Source organism: Aotus nancymaae, unplaced genomic scaffold, assembly GCF_030222135.1.
Source record: "Aotus nancymaae isolate 86718 unplaced genomic scaffold, 86718_ANA_hifiasm-v0.15.2.pri h1tg000040l, whole genome shotgun sequence".
Taxonomy (NCBI): domain Eukaryota; kingdom Metazoa; phylum Chordata; class Mammalia; order Primates; family Aotidae; genus Aotus; species Aotus nancymaae.
The window spans coordinates 23,460,886-23,483,953 of NW_026988454.1; the positions used below are offsets into that span (position 1 = coordinate 23,460,886).

A 23,068-nucleotide genomic window follows, 5' to 3' on the forward strand; every position below is an offset into this window, starting at 1 on the left:
CAGCCTCTTGAGTTTTTAACAATATCTTGAAAAGAACTCAAAAAATAACTGAGGAAAGTACCTAAGACTCCAGCTGCCAGTTTTCAAGGGCATACCCCAGCCCAAGCCACTCTCATACATGTAAGAGAAATATATATATTATATATTTTTCCCAGCTATCTCTGGGCACCTCAAAACTCGATCTAGAACTTCACTTACTATCCCCTTATGCACTGCCCTCCCCACAAAACCTAGAAAGAAAGGCTTCATTTGCCAGTGTTGAAGTAAAAAACCAGGCTTCTCTCTCCATCACATCCACTACCCATCATTGGAAGACCACCAGCATGTCCTATCAGGTCTACCTCCTACCTAAAGCTTCCACACTCTCCCCTCTCCTCCTTCCCAGCTCTCTCAACCTCAGTTTTGGCTTCAATAACTCTTACCCTCTGACAGTGACAGCCACCCAAAGGTCCTCCAGAACCCCAGCTTTGCCTCATCCAGCACCTACCCCACAGCATCCATGCCCCACGTGGCATCTACAGCATCACTCAGAAAAGCAAATCTGATCAGATCAGCCCTCTGCTCACAACTTTTAGGCAGCAATGCCTTCCTAAACCAGAAGTGGGAGAGAGGAGGGCATCTTGAGTAACCAAAAACACAGAGAAAAGGGAAAATAAAACAGGAGGTATGGGCTGGGTACGGTGGCTCATGCCTGTAATCCCAGCACTTTGGGAGGCTGAGGTGGGCAGATCACTTGAGGTCAGAAGTCCGAGACCAGCCTGGCCAACATGGCGAAACCCCATCTCTACTAAAAATACAAAAGTTAGTCAGGCATGGTGGTGTGTGCCTGTAATCCCAGCTACTCCAAAGGCTGAGGCACGAGAATGGCTTGAACTCCGGAGGTGGAGGTTGCAGTGAGCTGAGATCATACCACTGCACTCCAGCCTGGGTGACAGAGTGAGACTCCTTCTCAACAAAAAAAAAGGAAAGTAACCTGATATTACAGCTACAGTTTGTGGTGTGTGTAGGGTGTGGGGAGTACTGCTCCTAGAAATTGGAACCTTTTTTTATTTAATATTTCATAATTTTTAGACACACAAACAGACAATAATAGACAAAATAAAAATAGTACAAGTTCCATGACTGTAGTGAATCTGCCTTTCAGGCAAAGCAATGCACAAATTCATTCCCCTAGCAGCCAAGGGCTCATAGCTGAGCATCCCTCCAGGAACTGCCCTTGGCCAAGTCGCCTTGCCCAAATTTTCACCTCACCTCCTTCCCAGGGTCAGCCTAAAACCTACCGGTCAAGGCAAGGGTCCCAAGGCTCAACAACATTGCTTTAAGTTGAGAAACCTCTGAAGGGCCCTCCCAGCACCAGCGTTCCCTATGGATCCAATGGTGGCCCTGCTATCTTAACTACAGTTCAGCTTTTCCCTGGCCCAGTTCTTCTTCCCTCATTCCTTTCATTAATAGGAATTGTTCTCACGTACACACAAATCCCGGTCTCAACTTCTATTTCCAAGGAACTGGGCTTAAGACAATCATCACCCAGTTCACAAATCAGCATTATTTCATATTTGTTTAAGATACTATTTCTATTTTCATCAAGAAATTAAATATTACAGACAAAATTGAAGAGCCTCCTCTCCCACTGTCTCTAAAGAAATCTAGTGTTTATAATTTCCATAAGAATTTTTGTATTTTGCTATATATTTATAATATGAACACGCAAACACTGCAGAGTAATTTCTGCAGGTATATGAGCTTTATATGCAGTACCATTCAATACATTGTCCAACCTCATTTTTGTTGGTAATCAAGTTGTTTTTAAGATTTATCTATGCTGACATAATCAGCTCTTTAAAATATGCCTAAATCAAGTATGTCAAAATATTACCAGCCTGGCCAACATGGTGAAACCATGTGTCTATGAAAAATACCAAAAAAACTTAGCCAGGGATAATGGTACATGCCTGAAATCCCAGCTACTCGGGTGGCTAAGGCACGAGAATTGTTTGAACCCAGGAGGTGCAGGTTGTGGTGAGCCGAGATCGTGACACTGCACTCCAGTCTGTGCAACAAGAGCAAAACTCCATCTCAAAAAAAAAAAGTCAAAATATTAACAGCTGATATATTTCAAATGAAGGCACCAGCATATCTGATATATCATTTTCTGTATATTTCCTTAGATTGAATACTTTAGATTTTAAAAACAATAAATATATATTTTTTAATTTTAAAATCCTTTCAAAGATTCACCGTTCTGCTTAGGATACAATCCAAACTCCTAAAGGTGGCTTATAACACTCTCCATTAACTGGTCTCAGCTTCATTCTCCAGCATCCTGCTTTAGCCATATTGAAAAACTTGCAGTTCTCACCTCCAAACCTCTGATTTGTCATCGACTCCCTCTGTCCCAACAGCCTCCCCACATCCCCACTCATTCTTTCAGATCTCAGCTTAGACATCCACTTTTCCAAGATGCCTTCCCTGAAGCCCTGGGACATCAGGTACCCCTCCTGTGAGCCCACACAGCAATCTGTGCTGTTTTTACTCTTACAACTGTGTAACTGCCTGTTTAATCTGTTTTTTTAATTCCTGTGTAGCTGCCCTCTCTAGGTGACAGATAGTCGACAACTGGAACTGTGTCTTGAATTCACCACGTGCCAATCCATACGCCTAACATATTGTAGAGCCAAGGCAACAAAGTGCTATGCAAAAGTCTCTTACTGAGTAAAGCAAAAATTCAGGTACCACCAAGAGACAACCCAGGGATGTTTGCAGGAGTTTACAAATGAAAACTTTTGTTTTCTTCTTGAAGGTTAAGGGAACCACCATTTCTGAAATACCAATATATATACTAGATTTTAGTTATCCACTGAATGTAAAGAAAGATGAACTTACACACAGTATGAAAATAACAGCCTCTTCTTTCTTCTATTCCCAAAACCTCCACAGCAGAGCATCACATTAAGAAAAGCATCTGTTACCTGAATTATTATAATTTCTGAGAATCCTAGCTTTATTAACTGATCTCCAGGGCCTTTCTACCGCTAATTATTCCCTAAATGTAAGATATTTCTCAACATCTGCTCTTAATTTATTTTAAATTTGCATTTATTCCATCCTATTTGTTCAACCTGAAATTAGTCATATAGGATGACATTATCTTCACAGCATCACATTAGTCTACCCTTCAATTAAAGTTCCTCTGAAGTAGTTTTCCAAACTCTTTTTGTATATAGATTTTCTCTTATCTGTGCAAGAGTTTTACCTTCACTTTAAGATGAGATTAATATTACCTCTCTTTGCTACTTTTTCAAAGAACTATTATATTATACTGCATGGACATGAATAACCATCTCTTTTCTCATTTTAATCAACTTTTTCCTAAAGCATGACCCTTCTTTCAGAATATATATAGAAAAAATACAAATCCTATTGCAACTGAACTGAAGGTGAAGTTCCCTATATAAACTGACCAAGAGGCACTGTGAGAAAAACAGCAGTAGTCAACTTCAGTAATAACTAGAAGTAATTGTAAATGGTTAAGAAATTGATCAAGTTAAGAAAATTAATTCTAGAGGAAAAGCTAATAGCTGAAACTGTTGAAAACTGGAATTACAGTACGATTTGAAAAACTATGTACCTGATTGAAAACATAAAGTAAATCCCACCAAAGTGAAGTTTACATTGAGGCTATTTTTTTTTTTTTTTTTTTTTTTTTTTTTTGAGACGGAGTCTTGCTCTGTGACCCAGGCTGGAGTGCAAGTGCAGCGGCGTGATCTCAGCTCACTGCAACCTCTGCCTCCCGGGTTCAATCAATTCTCCTGCCTCAGCCTCCCAAGTAGCTGGGGCTACGGGTACATGCCACCCCACTCGCCTATTTTTTTGTATTTTTAGTAGAGACAGGGTTTCACTGTGTTAGCCAGGATGGTCTTGATTTCCTGACCTCGTGATCTGCCTACCTTGGCCTCCCAAACAGCTGGGATTACAGGCATGAGCCACTGCGCCTAGCCTACATTGCGGATTTATACATACTGTTACTAACAATTCCCACCAAGGTGAAGTTGACGTTGTGGCTTTATACATACCGTTACCAACTAACAGATCCCACAAAGGCAAAGTTTACATTGAGGCTTTACACATACTGTTACTAACCCTTTCCCCCAAGTCCTTGTACTCCTTAACTTCAATTTTTTCACAACTCTAGCCTGCTCCCTGCCTCCCCCTAACTCTGCTATCTTCCAAATTTATCTTTCCTACTGCCAGCCAAGTTATCTTTCTGAAAAACAGTTCTGAGCCAGTCATTAACTCACCTAAAATCCTGTAGTGGCTTCTTACAGAGAAAGATCAAATAAACCCTACTTCAAAAGAGCTTTCGAAATCTGACCTCAGCCTCTCCCATCATCCTCATTACCCCCAGCCACACTCAGCTACCAGAGACAGACTTCAAATGCCTTGCCCTTTTCTCATCAATCTGCAATGTTCTTCCCACATTGTCCACATGGCTGCCTCTTACACATCCTTCAAGACGCACCTCAAATTCCATTCTTCTTTCATGCTCTCTTACTCAAACCTACCCTCATTCCAATCAAACCAAGAACCCATCCTCTTCCCTCCATGTTTCCACTGCCCTGGTTTGTGTGGAGATGTCTACTGATGTCTTTCTTCCCAACTAGCCTGAGAGCATCTTAAGAACAGAGGTGGGTCTTGCTTATCTCTGAGCCCAGCATCTAACAATGAATGAACAACAACTATTTGCTGAATTAATGAGGTATGTATATAAGCAAGTCTAATTTTTAAAACTATTAAAAGGCATACCAGGTCTTTATTAAGCACCTTGTGTGTGGAAGGTAAGCTAAAGGCATCAGAAAGTCCTATGAAAAAAGGGATATAGACATACACAAGCCAGAAGAGCCAAAAACAGAAATGAAGAGTGAAAATGTGGGAAAGATTGATTCTGGCACAGAGACAGCAGAGAGAGCAGAATGCTTGGTGGTACTGATGCTGATGTTTCAAAGATGGAGCTTTCAAAACTGGGGGCACAGGGAGGAGAACAATCAAGCCCAGAACACAAAACAAGCAAAATCACAGAGGTAAGAAAAGGACCATGGGCAGTCTTCACCTGGTGCCCTCTGCCTCCTTCACAGGTTTTTGGGGTGAGGGGCAGGATGGGGCAGTGCTGTTAGAAAGTAGGATGGTGGCTGGATGTGGTGGCTTACACCTGTAATCCCAGTATTTTGGGAGGCGGAGGTCGGCGGATGACCTGAGGTAGGGAGTTCGAGACCAGCCCGACCAACATGGAGAAACCTCATCTCTACTAAGAATATAACATTAGCCAGGCATGGTGAGGCATGCCTGTAATCCCAGCTACTCGGGAGGCTAAGGCAGGAGAATCGCTTGAACCTGAGAGGTAGAGGTTGCAGTGAGCCGAGATCACGCCACTGCACTCCAGCCAAGATACCATCTCAAAAAAAAAAAAGAGAGAGAGAGAGAGAAAAAAAAAAAAAGTAGGATGGCAGCTGGGCATGGTGGCTCATGCCTATAATCCCAGCATTTGGGAGGCTGAAGAGGACGAATCACTTGAGGTTAGGTGTTCAGGACCAGGCTCAGCAACATGGTGAAACCCCATTTCTACTAAAAATACAAAAATTAGCCAATCATGGTGGCAGGGACCTATCATCCCAGATACCTGGGAGGCTAAGGCAGGAGAATCACTTGAACCTGGGAGGCAAAGGTTGCAGTGAGCTGAGATTGAGCCACTGTACTCCAGCCTGGGCAATGGAGAAAAATCCTGTCTCAAAAAAAAAAACAAAAAAAGAATGAAAGGTAGGATGATATTAGACTTCCCTAAATATCTCCCTTAAACCTATATGCACGAGTTCCCCTCTCTGAGCAATCTGCCAAGGCCCCTAGAATAAGATATGTCTGACACCGAATGCCCATCAAGACTGCCCTGAGACAGACAGCAAGCATCTGCAAATGCCAACACTGTTCTCATTTACAACAGGTTACACTCTTGAAAAAGCACATGAGAGTTAAAATAATTCAACTCTGATTTTTCTATCCAAACTATCAAAATGAGAGTTCATATAAATTAAGGGTCTGATATGTTAACATTATAGAACTGGCCATTAATATTACGTGTAAAAACACAAAAATAAACATTTTTACATTTGGTAGTATGGCATTTTCTAATCACCTAAAGGAACTAGATGGGGTAACAGAGTAAACTAGAACACACATAGTTTTATTTATGAGCCCCTCAAAAGCAGGGCTTTGGGGTAAGTCCAGGAGCCTTTAACACTAAAAAAGATTCAGATTCATCCTCCCATCTCTGAGTCAATATTTACATTTTAAATTTTAAAAGATAATACAATTTCAAAACTGGCAATATAACAATTCACTTTAAGAAATGGGTTATATACAACTTAGGTCCAAATTTTGTTTTAAAGTCTATTGGCTTGGGGGTAGATTTTATTGGTTTAGTATTGCAGTTTCTTAGTTTCAAATAAATCTGAAAAGGCTTTCTCCTGTTTCATTAAAACTTACTCCCGGCTGGAGGCGGTGGCTCACGCCTGTAATCCCAGCACTTTGGGAGGCAGAGGCAGGCAGACCATGAGGTCAGGAGATAGAGACCATCCTGGCTAACACAGTGAAACCCCGTCTCTACTAAAAATGCAAAAGAAAAAAAAAATTAGCCAGACACTGGGGCACGTGCCTGTACTCCCAGCTACTCAGGAGGCTGAGGTGGGAGAATCACTTGAACCCGGGAGGCAGAGGTTGCAGTGAGCCAAGATCGTACCACTACACTCCAGGCTGGGCGACAGAACAAGATTCCGTCTCAAAGAAAAAAAAACAACTTACTCCACACTTGAACATGGCCAATCTCTGCACGAAAGTCTTTCCAGCCCACTCACACCTTTCCAGTGGCTCCTTTTGATCTCTAATCTTAAAACTGCCTGAGGAGCAGGTCTCATTAAATTTTTAGATGTGATCTCAAATGCCAAACAATGATATATGAAGAAACAATTATGTATCTCAAGTCACTCTGTAGGTTATTTTATCAATGACGAAATAAAGATCCCTTCCTGTATCTTCAAAGAGGTAAAAGATTAAAGCTCAAAAGACAGGTAAATAGCCCCAAAGATGTACAAATAACCCAAGATTTATAAGAGTTTAGGGTTTGTTATTTGGCTTGATTTGGTTTGGTTAACTGAATATAAGGATATCACAAGAGGCCAGGCACAGTGGGTCACACCTGTAATTCCAGCACTTTGGGAGGCTGAGTGGGCAGATCACTTGAGGTCAGGAGTTCGAGACCAGCTTGGCCAACATGGTGAAACCTCATCTCTACTAAAAATACAAGAATCGGGCATAGTGGTGCACACCTGTAGTCCTAGCTACTTGGGAGGCTGAGGTGGGGGAATCACTTGATCCTAGGAGGCAGAGGTTGCAGTGAGCCAAGATGGCACCACTGCACTCCAGCCTAGGCAAGAGAGGGAGAGCAAGACTCCGGCTCAGAAAAAAACAAGGATATCCAGATATCACAAGACTTCTGTGCTGTTTTTGCAGATCTATAAGGAACATGCTATGGTGGTCTATAAGTCATTTAACTCTTTAATTCATTTTCACATGAAAATCACTATTCATCCTTTAAAATTCATTCATTTTAAAGAATGGTAGGCAAATTATTTCAAAAGCAAGCATAGTTATATTAAATATGTCACCTATTTAGAATTAAAAAAAAGGAGGCAAATATTAATACATATGTAGTTCATTTCTCTAACCCTAAAGAAGATAAGAAAACTAGCACAGAGGATGAACATGAGATTTTTTACCCACCATGACTCAAAAAAAAATCTGTCTTTGAAATAATGTATTAGAAAATATACACAATAGGTTTTTATAATGAATGGATCAGAGGACTCTAAGCTGATCTATCTACCTAGGGAAAGAGTTCAAGATGTGACGTTAGGCTCACAGCAAGAAGACCTTAAATACACTGCAGCAATGGCTAAGGAGCTCAGTGGAGAAATATGTCTGCACTAGGTATATTGGTATATCTTCTGGTTCAGTGGGCCAAAATAAGAAATGCACCAGGTTTCATCACTCTTCTGACCCACTCTCCTCAGTTTTAAGCTCACCCAACACCCCAAACTCTTCAAAATACAGTGTTAAAGAAAAAATGTCCAACGTCATGAAATCTATTATCTTTTCAAATTATTTAAAGGGAAGCATTTATAAGTAGAAATAATAAACATTTGGCTACAGCTTTCCTTGCTCCTCTAAAATGCAGATCACCTTCACTTTGGTTCTAACACTTTTAAACCTGCCTTCCTTGTCCATAAATAAGAGCACTAAAGAGAATAACCCACAGAACTTGTTAAAACTCCGATGCTGGGACCCCACCCCACATAACTGAGTCTGGATCCAGAAGGGTGGTTCTGACACGAAGCTGGAGTTAGGAACTCCATATGTGAGAAGCTCAAAGCCCAGTTTTCAAAAACAAGCATGTGCATAAATCTACATATTGACTGGATCAATTTTAAATAACATGACTCACACACAGCCTTTGAGGGGCAAGTGAACAAATCAATTAGTATCAACCTCAAAATGTTATTTCCAGCACCAAAAATCTTTTGCATATAAATATTGTATACCAAAATCTTAATTAGAGAATGGAGTTGAAGAAATTTGCAAATATTAAGACTATGAAATTAAAGAAAAAGATCTAAATAGATCATACTTTTGAAATTAAATAGATGTGTTGATTTCAAAGCTGTATCACTTTAGAGACACAAAGTCATATTGTTTATTGGATTCCTCTGCTATATCAGAAATGCCCTTATATGCTTTTCTCTACACTTTGAAAAAAGATTGTGTTTCATAATTAAATGTTAACATGACTGAACTGAATGTAAGTAGCCACTCGTCCACCTACCTAAAGAGGCTCATTTGAAAATATTCACACACAAAATGTGACTCTCATGCTGTATGTGTTGTTGAGCTCCACTGCTATGAAAGACAGATCTGTATTTTTTTTTTAACTTAATTTCTTAAAATTGAAGGTGAGGCCAGGCACAGTGGCTCACACCTGTAATCCCAGCACTTTGGGAGGCCGAGGCCGGAGGATCATGAGGTCAGGAGTTCAAGACCAGTCTGGCCAACACGGTGAAACCCTGTCTCTACTAAAAATACAAAAAATTAGCCAGATATGGTGGTGTGTGCCTGTAATCCCAGCTACTCGGGAGGCTGAGGCAGGAGAATTGTTTGAACCTGGGAGGCAGAGGTTGCAGTGAGCCGAGATCACGCCATTGCACTCCAGCCCGGGCAAAAGTACGAGACTCTGTCTCAAAAAATAAATAAATAAAAATTAAAATCAAAAATAAAATTGAAGCTGTGGTTATATCACCGTAAACCTTGATCTTAGCTGCCAGATGCGTACACACAGACATTTCCCTTATTAACTGGACCAAAAGAATGTGCTTCTGATAGAAAAGCCCCACTGGACATAAATAAACCTCAGGTATTTGGTTGTTTAAAGGCACAAATGCAAAGATTGGAGAACCATGTGGATGTTGGAAACTTTACCTGCTTCCTGGACACGTGCAAATCCAGGGTCACAGGAAGTAAAAGTGAAAGGACTGAGACCTGGTTTCAATTTCTCAGTCCACAAGCAATCATCTCGAGAGTAAATAATATTAAGAACCCATACTGCCTCATATTTCAAATATTGAATTAAGTCGATTTATTATTAAACAGTTAAGGCACAGAAAAAGATAAAAATATAACAAAGTAAACGTCTATGCCTCCACACAATTTAAGGGGAGGAAAAAAATCCAGCCAATGCATCTGAAACCACCTAAGCATAGTACCCTTTCTCCATTGCTTTAGATTAAACTTTAACTAATATTTACAACTGTTCAAATAGTCTTGCATGTTGCCTTGTTCCCAGAGAATCATCATATCAGCATCTAGTTCAAACTTCTGGGTTCAAATAAGGTTCAATAAAAAGAGAGAACTCAAAAAAACTGAGTTCTCTGTTCTATCTATATAATTAATGTACTTTCTTTGCTTAGAATCACTCTCACAAATTCACTTTTTCCGGTTGTGAATGGATCTCCTCTAAAAGTTTCACAAGCATAGTAACAGGTCATGAGAATCACATTAATACAAACTTTCTCATGATTGCACTACTTCAGCATAATGAGGTAACGACACGGAGAATATTTTTACAAGCAGGACAAGAATAGCTGCCCTCCTCTGCCAGAGTTGAATTTCCATCAGGGTTACTGTCTATCACCACAAATCCCCAGGGCTCATGGAAAAAAACAAACCTGCTCAAAGACCTCCCTTCAAAGCACAGGTATTCCAGCCAAGGAAAGCTTCAAGAGAAACAAAAAATGAACTATTTTTCACAGTCCCTTGAGCTATTTAGAAAAATCCCCTCACAGATACTGCTTTAAACGTAAAAGAAAGAAATAGACCAATGACTGCCTAAATACAACTTAACCACTGTCTTTCTTCATGAAAGGCCTCAGAAAGATAAACAAATAAGGTAATTCTTCTCAGAATTTTCATAAAACTCAATCTTGTTAAGCAAGTTTATTTTATTGCAAACATAGCAGATTTTCAGGAGGCTTGGATAAATGTAACCAGGTATAATATTTCATATTTAATAATTTGTCTTATTTTTATTTCGCTGGTCTCTCTTTGCTTCCCTCCCCCACACTCCTCAACCAACACTTTCAGTACCACAGATACCTATCTGGGCATCAGACCAGGACCTACACCGTGCCAAGTGTCAGCGCTTCTGAAATCCACTACCTTTTTTTTTTTTTCACTTCAGCCAGTTAAAAGCCTTGAGCAGCGGTCGGCAGAAAAGAGAAAAAGGAATTCACGTCAGAAACACATTATCCATTTCTCTATCTTTCACCAAAAGGACTGTTTGTCCTCCGGTATTTTCCCCTTTGCTAACACAACAGAGAATGACAGAGACCAGAGCCAAAAATCAGGAAAGGCTGTGACAGGCCCAGAAGCCGTAGGCTGTGTCTCTTACAATTGGCCTTCCCCCTGGCAGGGCTCTGAGATGATACCTTGGGGTCCAGAGAAGCACTATCTCACAGCCGAGGGTCCCACCCCTGAAAACTACCAAAAAACAAAACACACACACAAAAATGTGAGACAGAAGAGCTGTATAAATACAATTAATACAGTACAAAATGTGTAAGGGACAGAATTAGGTCCAAAATAAAGAAGAGTCAGCCAGCAGCAATGGAATAAAATCCTTTATGAGTTAGGAGATTGGGCACTCCATAGAGGTTTCTAGAGTCAGATCACCTGAGTTCAGATGCCAGCTCTGGCACTTCCAGACTCCATAGCCTTTATCGTTGAATAGACATTTATTGCTCACCTACTATGAGCCAGGCACTGGGCTCAGTACCAGGGATGTATTGGTCCCTGCTCTAGTGGAGTTAATTATAGTGCAGCAGTCCCCAACCTTTTTGGTACCAGGGACCAGTTTCACGGAAGATCAATTTTTCCAAGGGGTGAGGGGGATGGTTTCAGGATGAAACTGCTCTACCTCAGATCATCAGGCATTAGATTCTCATAAAGAGCATGCAACCTAGATCCCTCACACGTGCAGTTCACCACAGGGTTTTCATTCCTATAAGAATCTAATGCTGCCCCTGATCTGACAGGAGGCGGAGCTCAGGCAGTAGTGCTTGCTCAGCGCCCCCTCAGGTCCTGCTGTGCCTTCCGGTTCCTAACAGGTAACAGACTGGCACCAGTTCAGAGCCTGGAGGCTGGGGACCCCTGCTCTAGTGAGAAGGATACTAAAGAACACAGAATACGAGAAAAGGTACCAGATCATGGTAAAAACAATACAAGAAACTTAAATATAGTGATGCAGTCAAGAGTGCCTGGGAGAGCTACTTTCTAAAGTCAGCAAGGAAGATCTCTCCGAAGAAGTGACATTAGGCCTAGGTTTAAATGACAAGAAGGAACCAGCCAGGCAAAAACAGGAGAAGAGAGATGTGCAAAGGCCCTGCGGCAGACACACTGGGCCTTTGGAGAATAGAAAGAAGGCCAGGGCAGCAAATCACTTCAGTACAGCCCACATTTATCATCTGCAAAATGGTGGGTTGTGAGGATTAAACTGTTAGCACCACGTCTGCACACAGAATGTGTTCAACAAGCATAAGTTTCTAGAATTATCTTCCTCATGATCATCACCAATGAGACGCCGTCATTGGAGGTGTGCAAACAGAGACTGGGTGAGCACATCACAGGCATGGCTGGGTTATAGGGTCTCTAAGGTTCCCTCAACAATGAGATCCTAGGATTAGACAAGAAGAGAAAATGCGAAGGAAGAAATGATAACATTGTTACAGGCAGGCTTCCAGCCCAAAGTCTCTTAAAGAACACTTTGAATTATCCAAAAAAGTGAAGCCTGGCCCGACTATTTCATTCATCAAATAGTTCTTTCCCAGCTGAGAGTCTATAATCACAAACTGTCAAGAACTCCACTTGGAGCCAGCTGACACACTCTCCTTTCCCTGAGGTCTACTCTTTTCTACCGGCTCTGGACTAAAACCACAACACCGAGAGCAACAGAAAAAGATGACTTATTCTAGGCTGCTAGGTTTAATGTATGTTAATTTTGAATGAAATAGCAGTGAGGATATTCTTTGATCATATATGCATCCCAAACCATTTTATTATTTCATGTTTGAAATATTCCAAGCAGAAATTTCTGCATCACATACTATACTGGCAATAAATTTCTCTTTTAAAAAATTCTTATTCCTTGCTTGAACCCAGAAGGCGGAGGTTGCAGTGAGCCGAGATTGCACCGTTGCACTCCAGCCTGGCAACAGTGTGAGACTCCGTCTCAAAAAAAAAAAAAAATTTTTTTATTCTTGCCCTATTGTCTCAAAATATTTACTAACTGGTTGAGCTTTCTGAAGTGCACTAATAAAGGCTGTTATTAATACAGTTCTTGATGATGAACTTGGCATATGTGCCTTTAAGTTAGAGAAAGATAAGTCTATTTTTACCCAACACCAAATCCTTGATCATTAGAGATCGAATTCTTTCTAGTTCCTTTCTAAAACTCACCCAAACCCAAGGCAAGTATAATGCAACCATAAATAATATATGGCTTTTGTATTCATGAAACTACTTCATTACCTACCCTTGATAACTTTCTATTTCTGTTTAGATGGTAGAAATGGCTTTAAAATGATAAAAATTTTTAAAAAGCTCACGCATAGCATGAAACAAACTAATACTGAGGGCAATAAAAATAATCCCAATAATTTAACACAAAATGCATACACATTTTTATTATGCCAGTTTTATTGTGCCAGGCTTTTGGACAGTCGAAACTCAAGGATCTGGAGATCAGAAACCACATTCTCCATCCCCTCACTCTCATCCAATTTCCCCCAAAAAAAGAAACCTGGAAGAGCAGACGAGGATCAAAATGTTCCTGTAGGAAAGTATTCCCTTTAAAAAAAAATAGGAAAGCAACGAATTTGGCATGTAGACAGAGAATCTTTAAAATACGTATTATATGTAGATAATTCCTATGACTTAATCTAAACTAAAAATCCCTTAAAATATGTAAATTTTTGGCCAGGCGCAGTTGCTCACACCTGTAATCCCAGCACTTTGAGAGGCCGAGGTAGGCAGATCACGAGGTCAGGAGTTCAAGGTCAGCCTGACCAATATGGTGAAACCCTGTCTCTACTACAAATAGAAAAAATTAGCCGGGAATGGTGGCGGGTGCCTGTAGTCCCAGTTAATCAGGAGGCTGAGGCAAGAGAATTGCTTAAACCCAGGAGGCAGAGGTTGCAGTGAGCTGAGGTCACACCACTGCACTTCAGCCTGGGTGACAGAGTGCCACTCGATCTCAAAAACAAAAAAAAAAAAAAAAGGAAATTTTGGAGTACCATGAAATATTACCTCTGAATAGTAAGCATTTACCTTAAAAGAATTTTTTCAAAAAGTCCCTTCCAGAAAGCCAGATTGGGGCTAATAGGCCTATTCACATCCAAATTTATCTACTGGCTTTTGCAACATAATTCAGCCAAAAGAATGTGATTCATATCTGAGCTATGCAACAGCTAAGTTTTCAATGTGTTTTGAAGTAGATGACACCACAAAAAAAGTAATAGTCACAACCTTGGCATCAAAACAGCCTAAGCAATTTGATAGCCTTTAAAAATATAAGAACTTAGTAATGTGGGTTCATTGAAGAGCTTTAGAAAATATAAATCAGCAAAAAAAAATTAAATAAAAATAATCTCAAATGCCAAGATGACCACTATTAACATTTACTGTATACTTCACTAATTTTAAAAAAATATTTTTCACATAAATTACTTCATATAATACATACTTGTTTACTTACTATACCAAGAACACAGTTCTATGTTCATACACACACATGCACACACACACATCCATTTCAGTTTTTATGAATGCTCAATCTTCTATGTTATGGATATACTCTAATTTAGTTAGCTCTACTGAGATCATGTATGATCTGTTCAGATGTGTTAAAGAAACAAAATGGGTTTAAACAACTCTTTCCTAAAGCTATTCGATCATAACACCCCTTTGTGAATTACACATTACCAATCCTAGAACTTTTGGTCTTTTCAAAATACTGTGGGAAATAATGACGTAACCAATTCCTAAAATTAGATTTTCATGGTGTTTACAATGTTTTCTATTATAAATGATACTGTGATGAACTTCTTGAATATACCTTTTTATGTATTGCCTAGGGAAAACTCTAGAAATAGAATTATTCAGTTAACTGATATGCGTGTGTTAAAAACATGTTATCATTTTTGCCAAATTGTTCTCTGGCAGTATTTGAGGTTCGTCAGTGTTTTTAAATGACAATTTTAAATTTAAATAGTTTGTGACTTTATATGTTCATCATATATACACAGTATTTCTGAAATTAGGTAATTACTCCTTATGGACATGACTAAAGTAAAAGTTATAATTATCAAAAGTCTTACTAGAATGAAGGTTGACTCAGAAAGCTATTTAGGAATATACCTCCTCACAATTTACAGAAAATGACAAGTATGGAGACATTAAATTGTTTCTCTTCCATTTTCCTCTATTTACATACATCTGAATATGTATCTCACACTCTTAAGAAGATATTAATATTCCCTTACATTTATATAGTACTTTATACTACTAAAACATCTAAAACAAGAAGACCTTTACAGGAATAGAACATCCTCAAAGCATATTTTAAAACAAGATATTAAGCTATGCCTTCAAAAGACCCATCAAGCTACACAATAGTTGCTACATATTTACAGCCAAATCTATAATAACCAAAATCTCTACCAATCAGCCAACACTGGTATCATGGAGGCAAATGTGTATTCTAAGTTCATTTAGATCTTATTTTCACTGTGTATTTCTACAGTGTCACATAAGAAATAAGCTCCTAACATAATATAAAAATGGTTCACACAGCAAAACCAGGCTTTGGGTTCCTTTTTTGTCTTTAAAGTGACACTGGATATAATTTTACACCTCAAAGTAACTTTTCAAAGTTGCTTAAGTATAGTGTTCACACACACTCAGGGTGGAGTTCTGTGTAATTTTCAAAACTGAGAAGTGCTCTGCCTGTTCAAAAATATCTCCCCTTTGAGTTTGTCTCAGAATCATATTTGAAGCTTTTTAAAAATACAGAATTTTTTATTCAACGGGTCTGGAATGGAGCCAATGCATCTGCGTTTTTTAAAACTCCCCAGTTGATTCATCCATACAGCCAGAGTCAAAAAGCACTCAGTTACATAAAAAGATTGGAGGAGGGGGTGGTATCCTGAGGACCCCAATTTAACTGTTCATGTGAAAACTGTGAATCTGTCTTGAGTCTGGTTTATTAGATTACCTAGGTGAAAACTTTACCTTGAGAAGGCTCATAGGAAGCTTCAGGGTAGGACACCTGTTGGCCTATCAATGGCTACCAACAGGGATGGGGGTGAGGATATATGGTAATGAAATCAAACTGTGAAAGGATCCTTCCTCCCAGAAACTGTGACACTTTCTACATTAAGCATATAATCCCTTCGATTTCCAGAAAATAGAAAGAAAAATGCTCAGTTGAATTTTATTGTAATGGAGTAGTCTTCCAAATGAACAACCTTTAGCTACAAGCACCAGTTTCACTAAGCAATGCTAATCAACATACAGTGACACAAAATTGGGTTGAGAAAGGAGAGGACACTTAGGGATATTATGCCTTTTACATATCCCTTTTCCAGAATTATAGTCATTTGTCAGAATTCAGTTTCTCAAAAGAACTTCACCTCCAAGAAGTTCTTGCAAGAGCAATGCAAATCAATCCAAGAAACATTATGTTTTCTCAGTACATAAAAATCCGTAACCATCTTGAGCTTCCTTTACTCACCAGATCTGGACTTAATGATATCACTGAATTCGTTCTGCCCATTGTCAGGGCTGGCTTCATGTTCTCCATACTTGGCCATCTTGCCTGAGTTTCAAGATAATCCAAAAACTTTACCAAGTTCTCTTTTTAAGACTTTCAACTTCCCACGATGGTTCAGCTTGACATCAATACCTAAAAAGAAAAGTACCGACTTGAAAAAATATGTTTGTATCTTTTATATACAGTTATTCATAGTAACTATTCATTCACCAAATATTTATTGACTACCATGTATAAAGCACTGAGCCAGCAATGAGGTTATGACTCTCTTATTTTATTTTATTTTTTAAGACAGAGTTTCGCTCTTATTGCCCAGGCTGGAGTGCAATGGCATGATCTCAGCTCACTGCAACCTCTACCTTCTGTGTTTAAATGATTCTTTTGCCTCAGCCTCCAGAGTAGCTGGGATTACAGGCATGCACCACCACGCCCGGCTAATTTTGTATGTTTACTTGAGATAGGTTTCACCATGTTGGTCAAGTTGGTCTTGAACTCCTGATCTCAGGTGATACACTCGCATCAGCCTCTTAAAGTGCTAGGATTACAGGTGTGAGCCACCAAGCCTGGCCTGGGGTTATGATGATTAACATGAGACACAGCTTCTGCCATTATGGAGCTTACACACACTAAGCAATTAATTATATAATGAATTACTTCATTACAATACTGATAGACTATAAATCATACAAAGGAGAAGCATAGAGTACTAAGAGCATACAGCAGAGGAATCTGACCTGCCCTGGGCAATTAGAGAAGGCTTTCTTGAAGAGACATTTGAGCCAAGGCTTTAAAGATGACAAGAATTTAATTGGCCAAAAAGGGAAATAGAAAGAGAAAAGGTAAGAGCTTCCCATGTGGCAGAAAGAATCATGGAGCAGTCAAAGAGTGGAGCACAAGCCAGTGTTTCTGGAGAGAAGACAACCAAGAGACAAGTGCACCTGTTGAACCAGGTGAGGAAGCTAGACAGGACCAAGGGCAGGACCTTGGAGACCAGGTCAAGGGTTTTTGTCTTTATCTGGAGAGCAACGCGGAGCCAGTAGATGGTTTGAAGGAGGGAACCAAAATGATCAGATTGGCCTTTTTAAAAGATCATCATGGCTTCTAGGTGGACCAGAGTAATATGTGAGGCACCAGTGAAGACTATGGCAGAACATAGCAAAATGCTAATTAAGAAACCTAGGCCATGGGTATATGAAAATTTCTTTCAACTCTTCTGTATATTTGAGATTTTTTTCATAGTAAGATGTTGCAGAAAAATGTCTAACCTTAAGCAAGTGATCAAAATTCACATAGCCAATCATGGGGCATCATGCAATTCAGTGGAAAATCACCACATCATCTACACAATACCCTTGTCCAGATATTTAATGTGAAACTTATCATGAGCAGACAAATCTAGACTGTGGCTAGTTTTCAAAACAAATGGCCTGGTCTCTTCAAAACTGGTAATGTCCTGAAAACCAAAATTGCCTGGGAGAAAGGGAACTTTGTGATTTAAAGGAAACTAAATAGACATGACAACCAAATGTAATTTTTTTCTTCTTTTTTTTTTTTTTTTTTTGAGACGGAGTCTTGCTCTGTCACCAGGCTGGAGTGCAGTGGCGCAATCTCGGCTCACTGCAACCTCCGCCTCCTGGGTTCAAGCGATTCTTCCGCCTCAGCCTCCCAAGGAGCTAGGACCATAGGCGCGTGCCACCACACCCCGCTAATTTTTTTGTATTTTTAGTAAAGACAGGGTTTCACCGTGTTGGCCAGGATGGTGTCAATCTCTTCACCTTGTGATGCGCCCGCCTCGGCCTCCCAAAGTGCTGGGATTACAGGCATGAGCCATTGCGCTCGGCCAACCAAATGTAATTTTGATTGAAGTCAGAATTTTCAAATATTTTGGCTGGGCATGGTGGCTCACACTTGTAATCCCAGCACTTTGGGAGGCCGAGGCGGGCAGATCACAAGGTCAGGCGTTCAAGACCAGCCTGGCCAACACAGTGAAACCCAGTCTCCACTAAAAATGTAAAAATTAGCCAGGTGTGGTGGTAGGCACTTGTAATCCCAGCTACACGGGAAGCTGAGGCAGGAGAATCATTTGAACCCAGGAGGCAGAGGTTGCAGTGACCCAAGATCATGCCATTGTACTCCAGCCTGGCAACAGAGTGAGACTCCATCTCAAAATAAAATAAAATAAAATAAAACATTTTGAAGATCATTTGAAATATCTGAATTTGGTATCCATGTTAAATTTCTTTAATATTAGTTAATGGTATTGTTGCAGGAGAATGTCTTTGATTGTAAGAGATATGTCGTGAAATATTTAGCAATGAAGTATGATGGTATCTTCAGTCTAAATTCAAACACAATAGTATATATCTGTCGAAATTGATACATATATATTTATGTTGATATATGTATGTAGATGTATATATACACATACACACAGACAGAGAGAAAGATGCAGTAAATATTGTAAAATAAGTGGGAAAACTAGGCTGGGCACGGTGGTTCACACCTATAATCCCAACGTTTTAGGTGGCCAAGGCAGGTGGATCACCTGAGCTCAGGAGTTCGAGACCAGCCTGGCCAACATGGCGAAACCCCGTCTCCACTAAAAATAAAGAAAATTAGCTGGGCATGGTGGCAAACACCTGTACTCCCAGCTACTCAGGAGGCTAAGGCAGGGTAATCACTTGATTACCCGATCAGGAGATGGAGGTTGCAGTGAGCCGAGATCGTGCCACTGCACTCCAGCTTGGCGACTGATTGAGTGAGACTCTGTCTCACCAAAAAAAAAAAGAGAGAGAGAGAAAGAGAAAGAGTTGGATATACAGGATTGGATCATCAATCTGACAAATTTTATGAGAGTCTAAAAAACTTTTTTCATTTTTTATAGGCTCTACTACCGCTAAAACTTTATGAATTATTATGTGATTACATTCTTGCATTCAAGTTCATAACTACAAAAGATTTCCTAAATTCTTAAATGTATTTTATTATATTCAAGGACCAAAAACTTTGTTCAGAAGAATGTCTATAAAATTTTATTATGGAAAATTAAGTTTGCCCAAGGAAAAATTCTCTCTCCTGGAAAGATCTACAGCATATCCCTTTGGAGCAGTAAGTCTAATGTTTTTCTTCACAACTGGTTTTAGCTAAGATCTCCACTTCTAGGCTTCCCAAAGCCTTTATTCATCCATAAAAGAGAAAAGAAAACTGTTTACACACTACTTTATTCCATTTGCACATGACCAGTAATACTTCTTCACTATAATGTTTCACTTGCCACTCTCCTTTAGGTAATTTTTCAAATTTTTTCTCTTCTTGATAATGAAAATCACTTACAGGCTGCAAAGATACAGCAGAAAAGGCAATTAGAGGACAGGGGAAAATAGGGAGAAAGAAGAATAACAAACAGCTATTTAAACAGTGATAGCCACTGAGATTACTTGTTGCCATTAATGGCCAGAGGAATTTGAGTAAACTTAAGGCGAAGGATGACTCCTTCTAATTGCCAAATTCAGCATCTTTGGTTGTCAGGGGACAGAATCAAAGTTACACCACAATGTATCCCAATGTGACCCTCCCTCTTCCACACCTATAAAAGGGAGGGAACACCATCTTCACACAAGGCTAGATGAGGAACTGAGAATCAATGAATGAGATGTTGCTTTAGAAGCTTTAGGCCCTATACAAATGCAATTTATTGTTACCTCTGTCCTAGATTTCTCTTCCATCAAAATGATATTCTGTAAAGTTTAGCCAGATGTTTCTCACTGAAACCAATCCAGTCGAGTCTACATTCACTTACTGTCCCTTCAGAACGTTTCTGGCTGTCACATGGACCACAAGGCAAAAGTATGTGAAATAAACATAAGGTGATAGCCTTAAAGGAAAAACTAGTGTTTTTATTTTTTAGATTTTAGGAATTACACAATGAATATACATATATAAGTTTTATTTTGTACTATATTATATATATTTAGCACTAAATACCCAACAGTGTGCATTATGACAGAAATGCTATGTAAATGTAAAAACTATTCATTAATTTACTCTAGGAACCAAAACCTAGGAATGCTCGGGATAGCAGAAAAGGAAGCCAAGCGGGTAAGAGTTTGCTGCTCTGCTTGAAACACAGTCAAAGAAAACGGTGAGTGCCAAGAACTGCCACTCACACTCGGAAGCGCTCCAGGGAAGGTTAATACTACTGTGATTAATACTGTTTACAGGGGCAATAAATTTTAGGTAAACACCCAAAGGAGAGTTAAAGACTTGTCTCATCGGTCCCATAAAGACTGGTAAAAGCGGTGGGGAATGGCTCCACGTCAACCCTGGCGGTCACCGCAGAAGTACCCACAAGCTTCTCATTCCTCCAGCTCTCCTCTGACCCTGAGCTATCCGCAGGCTGCATCTCCCACGCCCATCGCCAACAAACCGAGAGGGCCCGGATAGACTTCCTGAGGCCGGTGCAAGTTACAAAGGAATGGATGTGGCCGCTGCCGCCAAGCCGGGAGGCCGGGAACGCCGGCTTAGACTACGGAATTGGCCTCCCCCACGTTCTGTGCACTCTGGCCGCGGCGACCACCGGTGCACTGACCCTCCCAAGCGTAGTATGGGGAACTGGCCCGCGAGGCCCTGGTGATCCAGGTGACCTGAAGGCTGGGAAAGAGGAGGCCCTCCTCGGGACATCTCAGAGAGCCCGGCCATAGAGTTAGAACCCGGGCTCTCCAGTTCATTGTAAAACAAAGTGCGGGTCCCACGGCTCTCTTGGAAGTCGGGCAACGTTTTCTTCCTCCTTCCTAAAAAATGCACTGGAATGAGTCCCTTTCGTAATATGGGGCTTGGGGGAAAAAAATCCCTTTGAACAACCTGCCATCTAAAAGTCGCACAGCCATCAATTGGTGCTTTGTTGGTTTGTAAGTGGCCTTGAGCAACCAGAGCCTCGGACCCCGGGCCAAAGGGGGACATGAATTACCTTGTCAGCTGCAGTAAGAGATGCCCAGAGTCCGGAAGAGGAGAGCCGGCGACTGCACAGGACTACACTCCAATGGGGCGCCCCCCTCCTCCTGTCCCCTCAGCCTCTCCAGGGCCGCTGGCAGGGAGCTTGGTGATCGCGCCACACTCTCTGGAGCCCCACCCTTGGGAGCAGCAGCCACCCAGAGGTCGAGCACGTTCCCCGCCGGGCGGCTGGCTAGGAAGCGCTCTGCTGGCCGCCGACCACACAGCCACCCTCTGCCCACCCTCTCCTGTGGACACCGCCGGCGCCCCGCCTTCCCCAGGCCCGGGTGTCTGTGACAGACTCTCCTAAGAGGCCACGTCCCCTCCTGCAGATCACTGGCCCAGCGCCCTGCACTGCGCGATGCACGGAGGGCGACCCCGGCACCCCGGCGGGGAGGAGGATTAGAGGAGCAGGGAGGCAGCACCAAGCCGGTCGGAGAAGTTTGGGTTGTTCATAACTAGTACAGATCCCAAGGACCTCCACGCCCGAGCTCTCCACGCCTCCGGTATTCTCTCTCTCCGGCATTCCTCGTGCCCGAGGAAAGGGCACGCAAAAGTTACTCTCATCTTCGACTCTGAGACTTGGGAAGGAGCTAGAGACGCCGATCCCAGGCGGAAGAACCGCAGAAAGATCCATCCTCGTCCCGGCCCCCGCCCCATTCCCGCGGAGGCTGTAGTCACATTACCAGCCCGAGGCTTCAATAATGCATGGGCTTACCTGCTGCCCGCGGGCCGCCTCGCCTGCCGGCCGTCGCCGCACCCCGAGCGGGCCAAGGGCTCCTCTGGGAGTTAAGGACGGAGTAATCGCGGGGGGGTGTGAAAGTGTGAGTTTAGTGGTGCGATGTATTTTTAAAAAAAATAAAACGTGGAGAAACAGACAAGATCCGAAATTTAAAAAAAAGAAAAGAAACTGATACCCGAGTGAAAACGCCCCTGCCTTGTGCAATCTTCCTGCCTGGTAGTTCCGCCAAAAACAAAACAGTCAGAGCGCAAACCTGGAACGGGCGCGAAGGCACCAAGTTTGCCAAACGCTAGAGAGTTTTCCGTCTGCAGAAATGATCCAAAAGAAGGGGGGTGCCGCTCCCTGTGATTCCCCAATCGGCTTCTGGAGCCAGAGGCTCCTCCTCGCCCCTCGGCGGGAGAAAGCCCGGGGCCGGCTGCGGCTGCTGCTCCCCTCCTCTGAGGAAAGGCGACTCCACAACTTTGTGCGCGAGAGCGGCTCGCTCCTCCGGCGGCTCCTCCTCCCCCTCCTTCTTCCCGCTGCCGGCCTGCCCCTTTGTTGGAGCGGAGCGCAGGAGGAGGAGGGAGGGTGGGGCGCAGGACCGCTGGGTCCCACGTCGTCGCCCCCACCCCCCAGGAAGCGGCTCGCTCGGGGCAGCCAGGGGTCCGCTCTGCCGAGAAGGAAGGGCCGAGCCGTGCCACCTCGCCGGCCCAAGCCTCTGCAGCGCCCCGGCTCACCCTTCGGCGCTCTCGCTCCGCCGCCGCCGGCCCAGCAACTTTGTTCCGGGAGATCAGCCCCACTACGCTCCCGGGTCAGCGTCGGCCGGGCCTCGGCGGTCACCGCGGGCACCGCGTCGGGAACTTGGCTCCCCCGATCAC

General features: G+C 41.9%; 1 protein-coding gene across 1 annotated transcript in view; it reads right to left on the minus strand.

The window, feature by feature from the left end:
- UTRN (utrophin) overlaps window positions 1-22,682 on the minus strand; it is a 580,690-nt gene extending 558,008 nt beyond the window's left edge. The window contains exons 1-2 of the mRNA XM_064360600.1: window positions 22,188-22,682; window positions 16,442-16,612 (exon numbers count right to left, since the gene is read on the minus strand). Of these exons, the coding sequence (XP_064216670.1) occupies window positions 16,442-16,520 (79 nt within the window). The 5' untranslated portion in view covers window positions 16,521-16,612; window positions 22,188-22,682. The remainder of the gene's footprint in view (window positions 1-16,441; window positions 16,613-22,187) is intronic.
- Window positions 22,683-23,068: the final 386 nt, after the last annotated feature.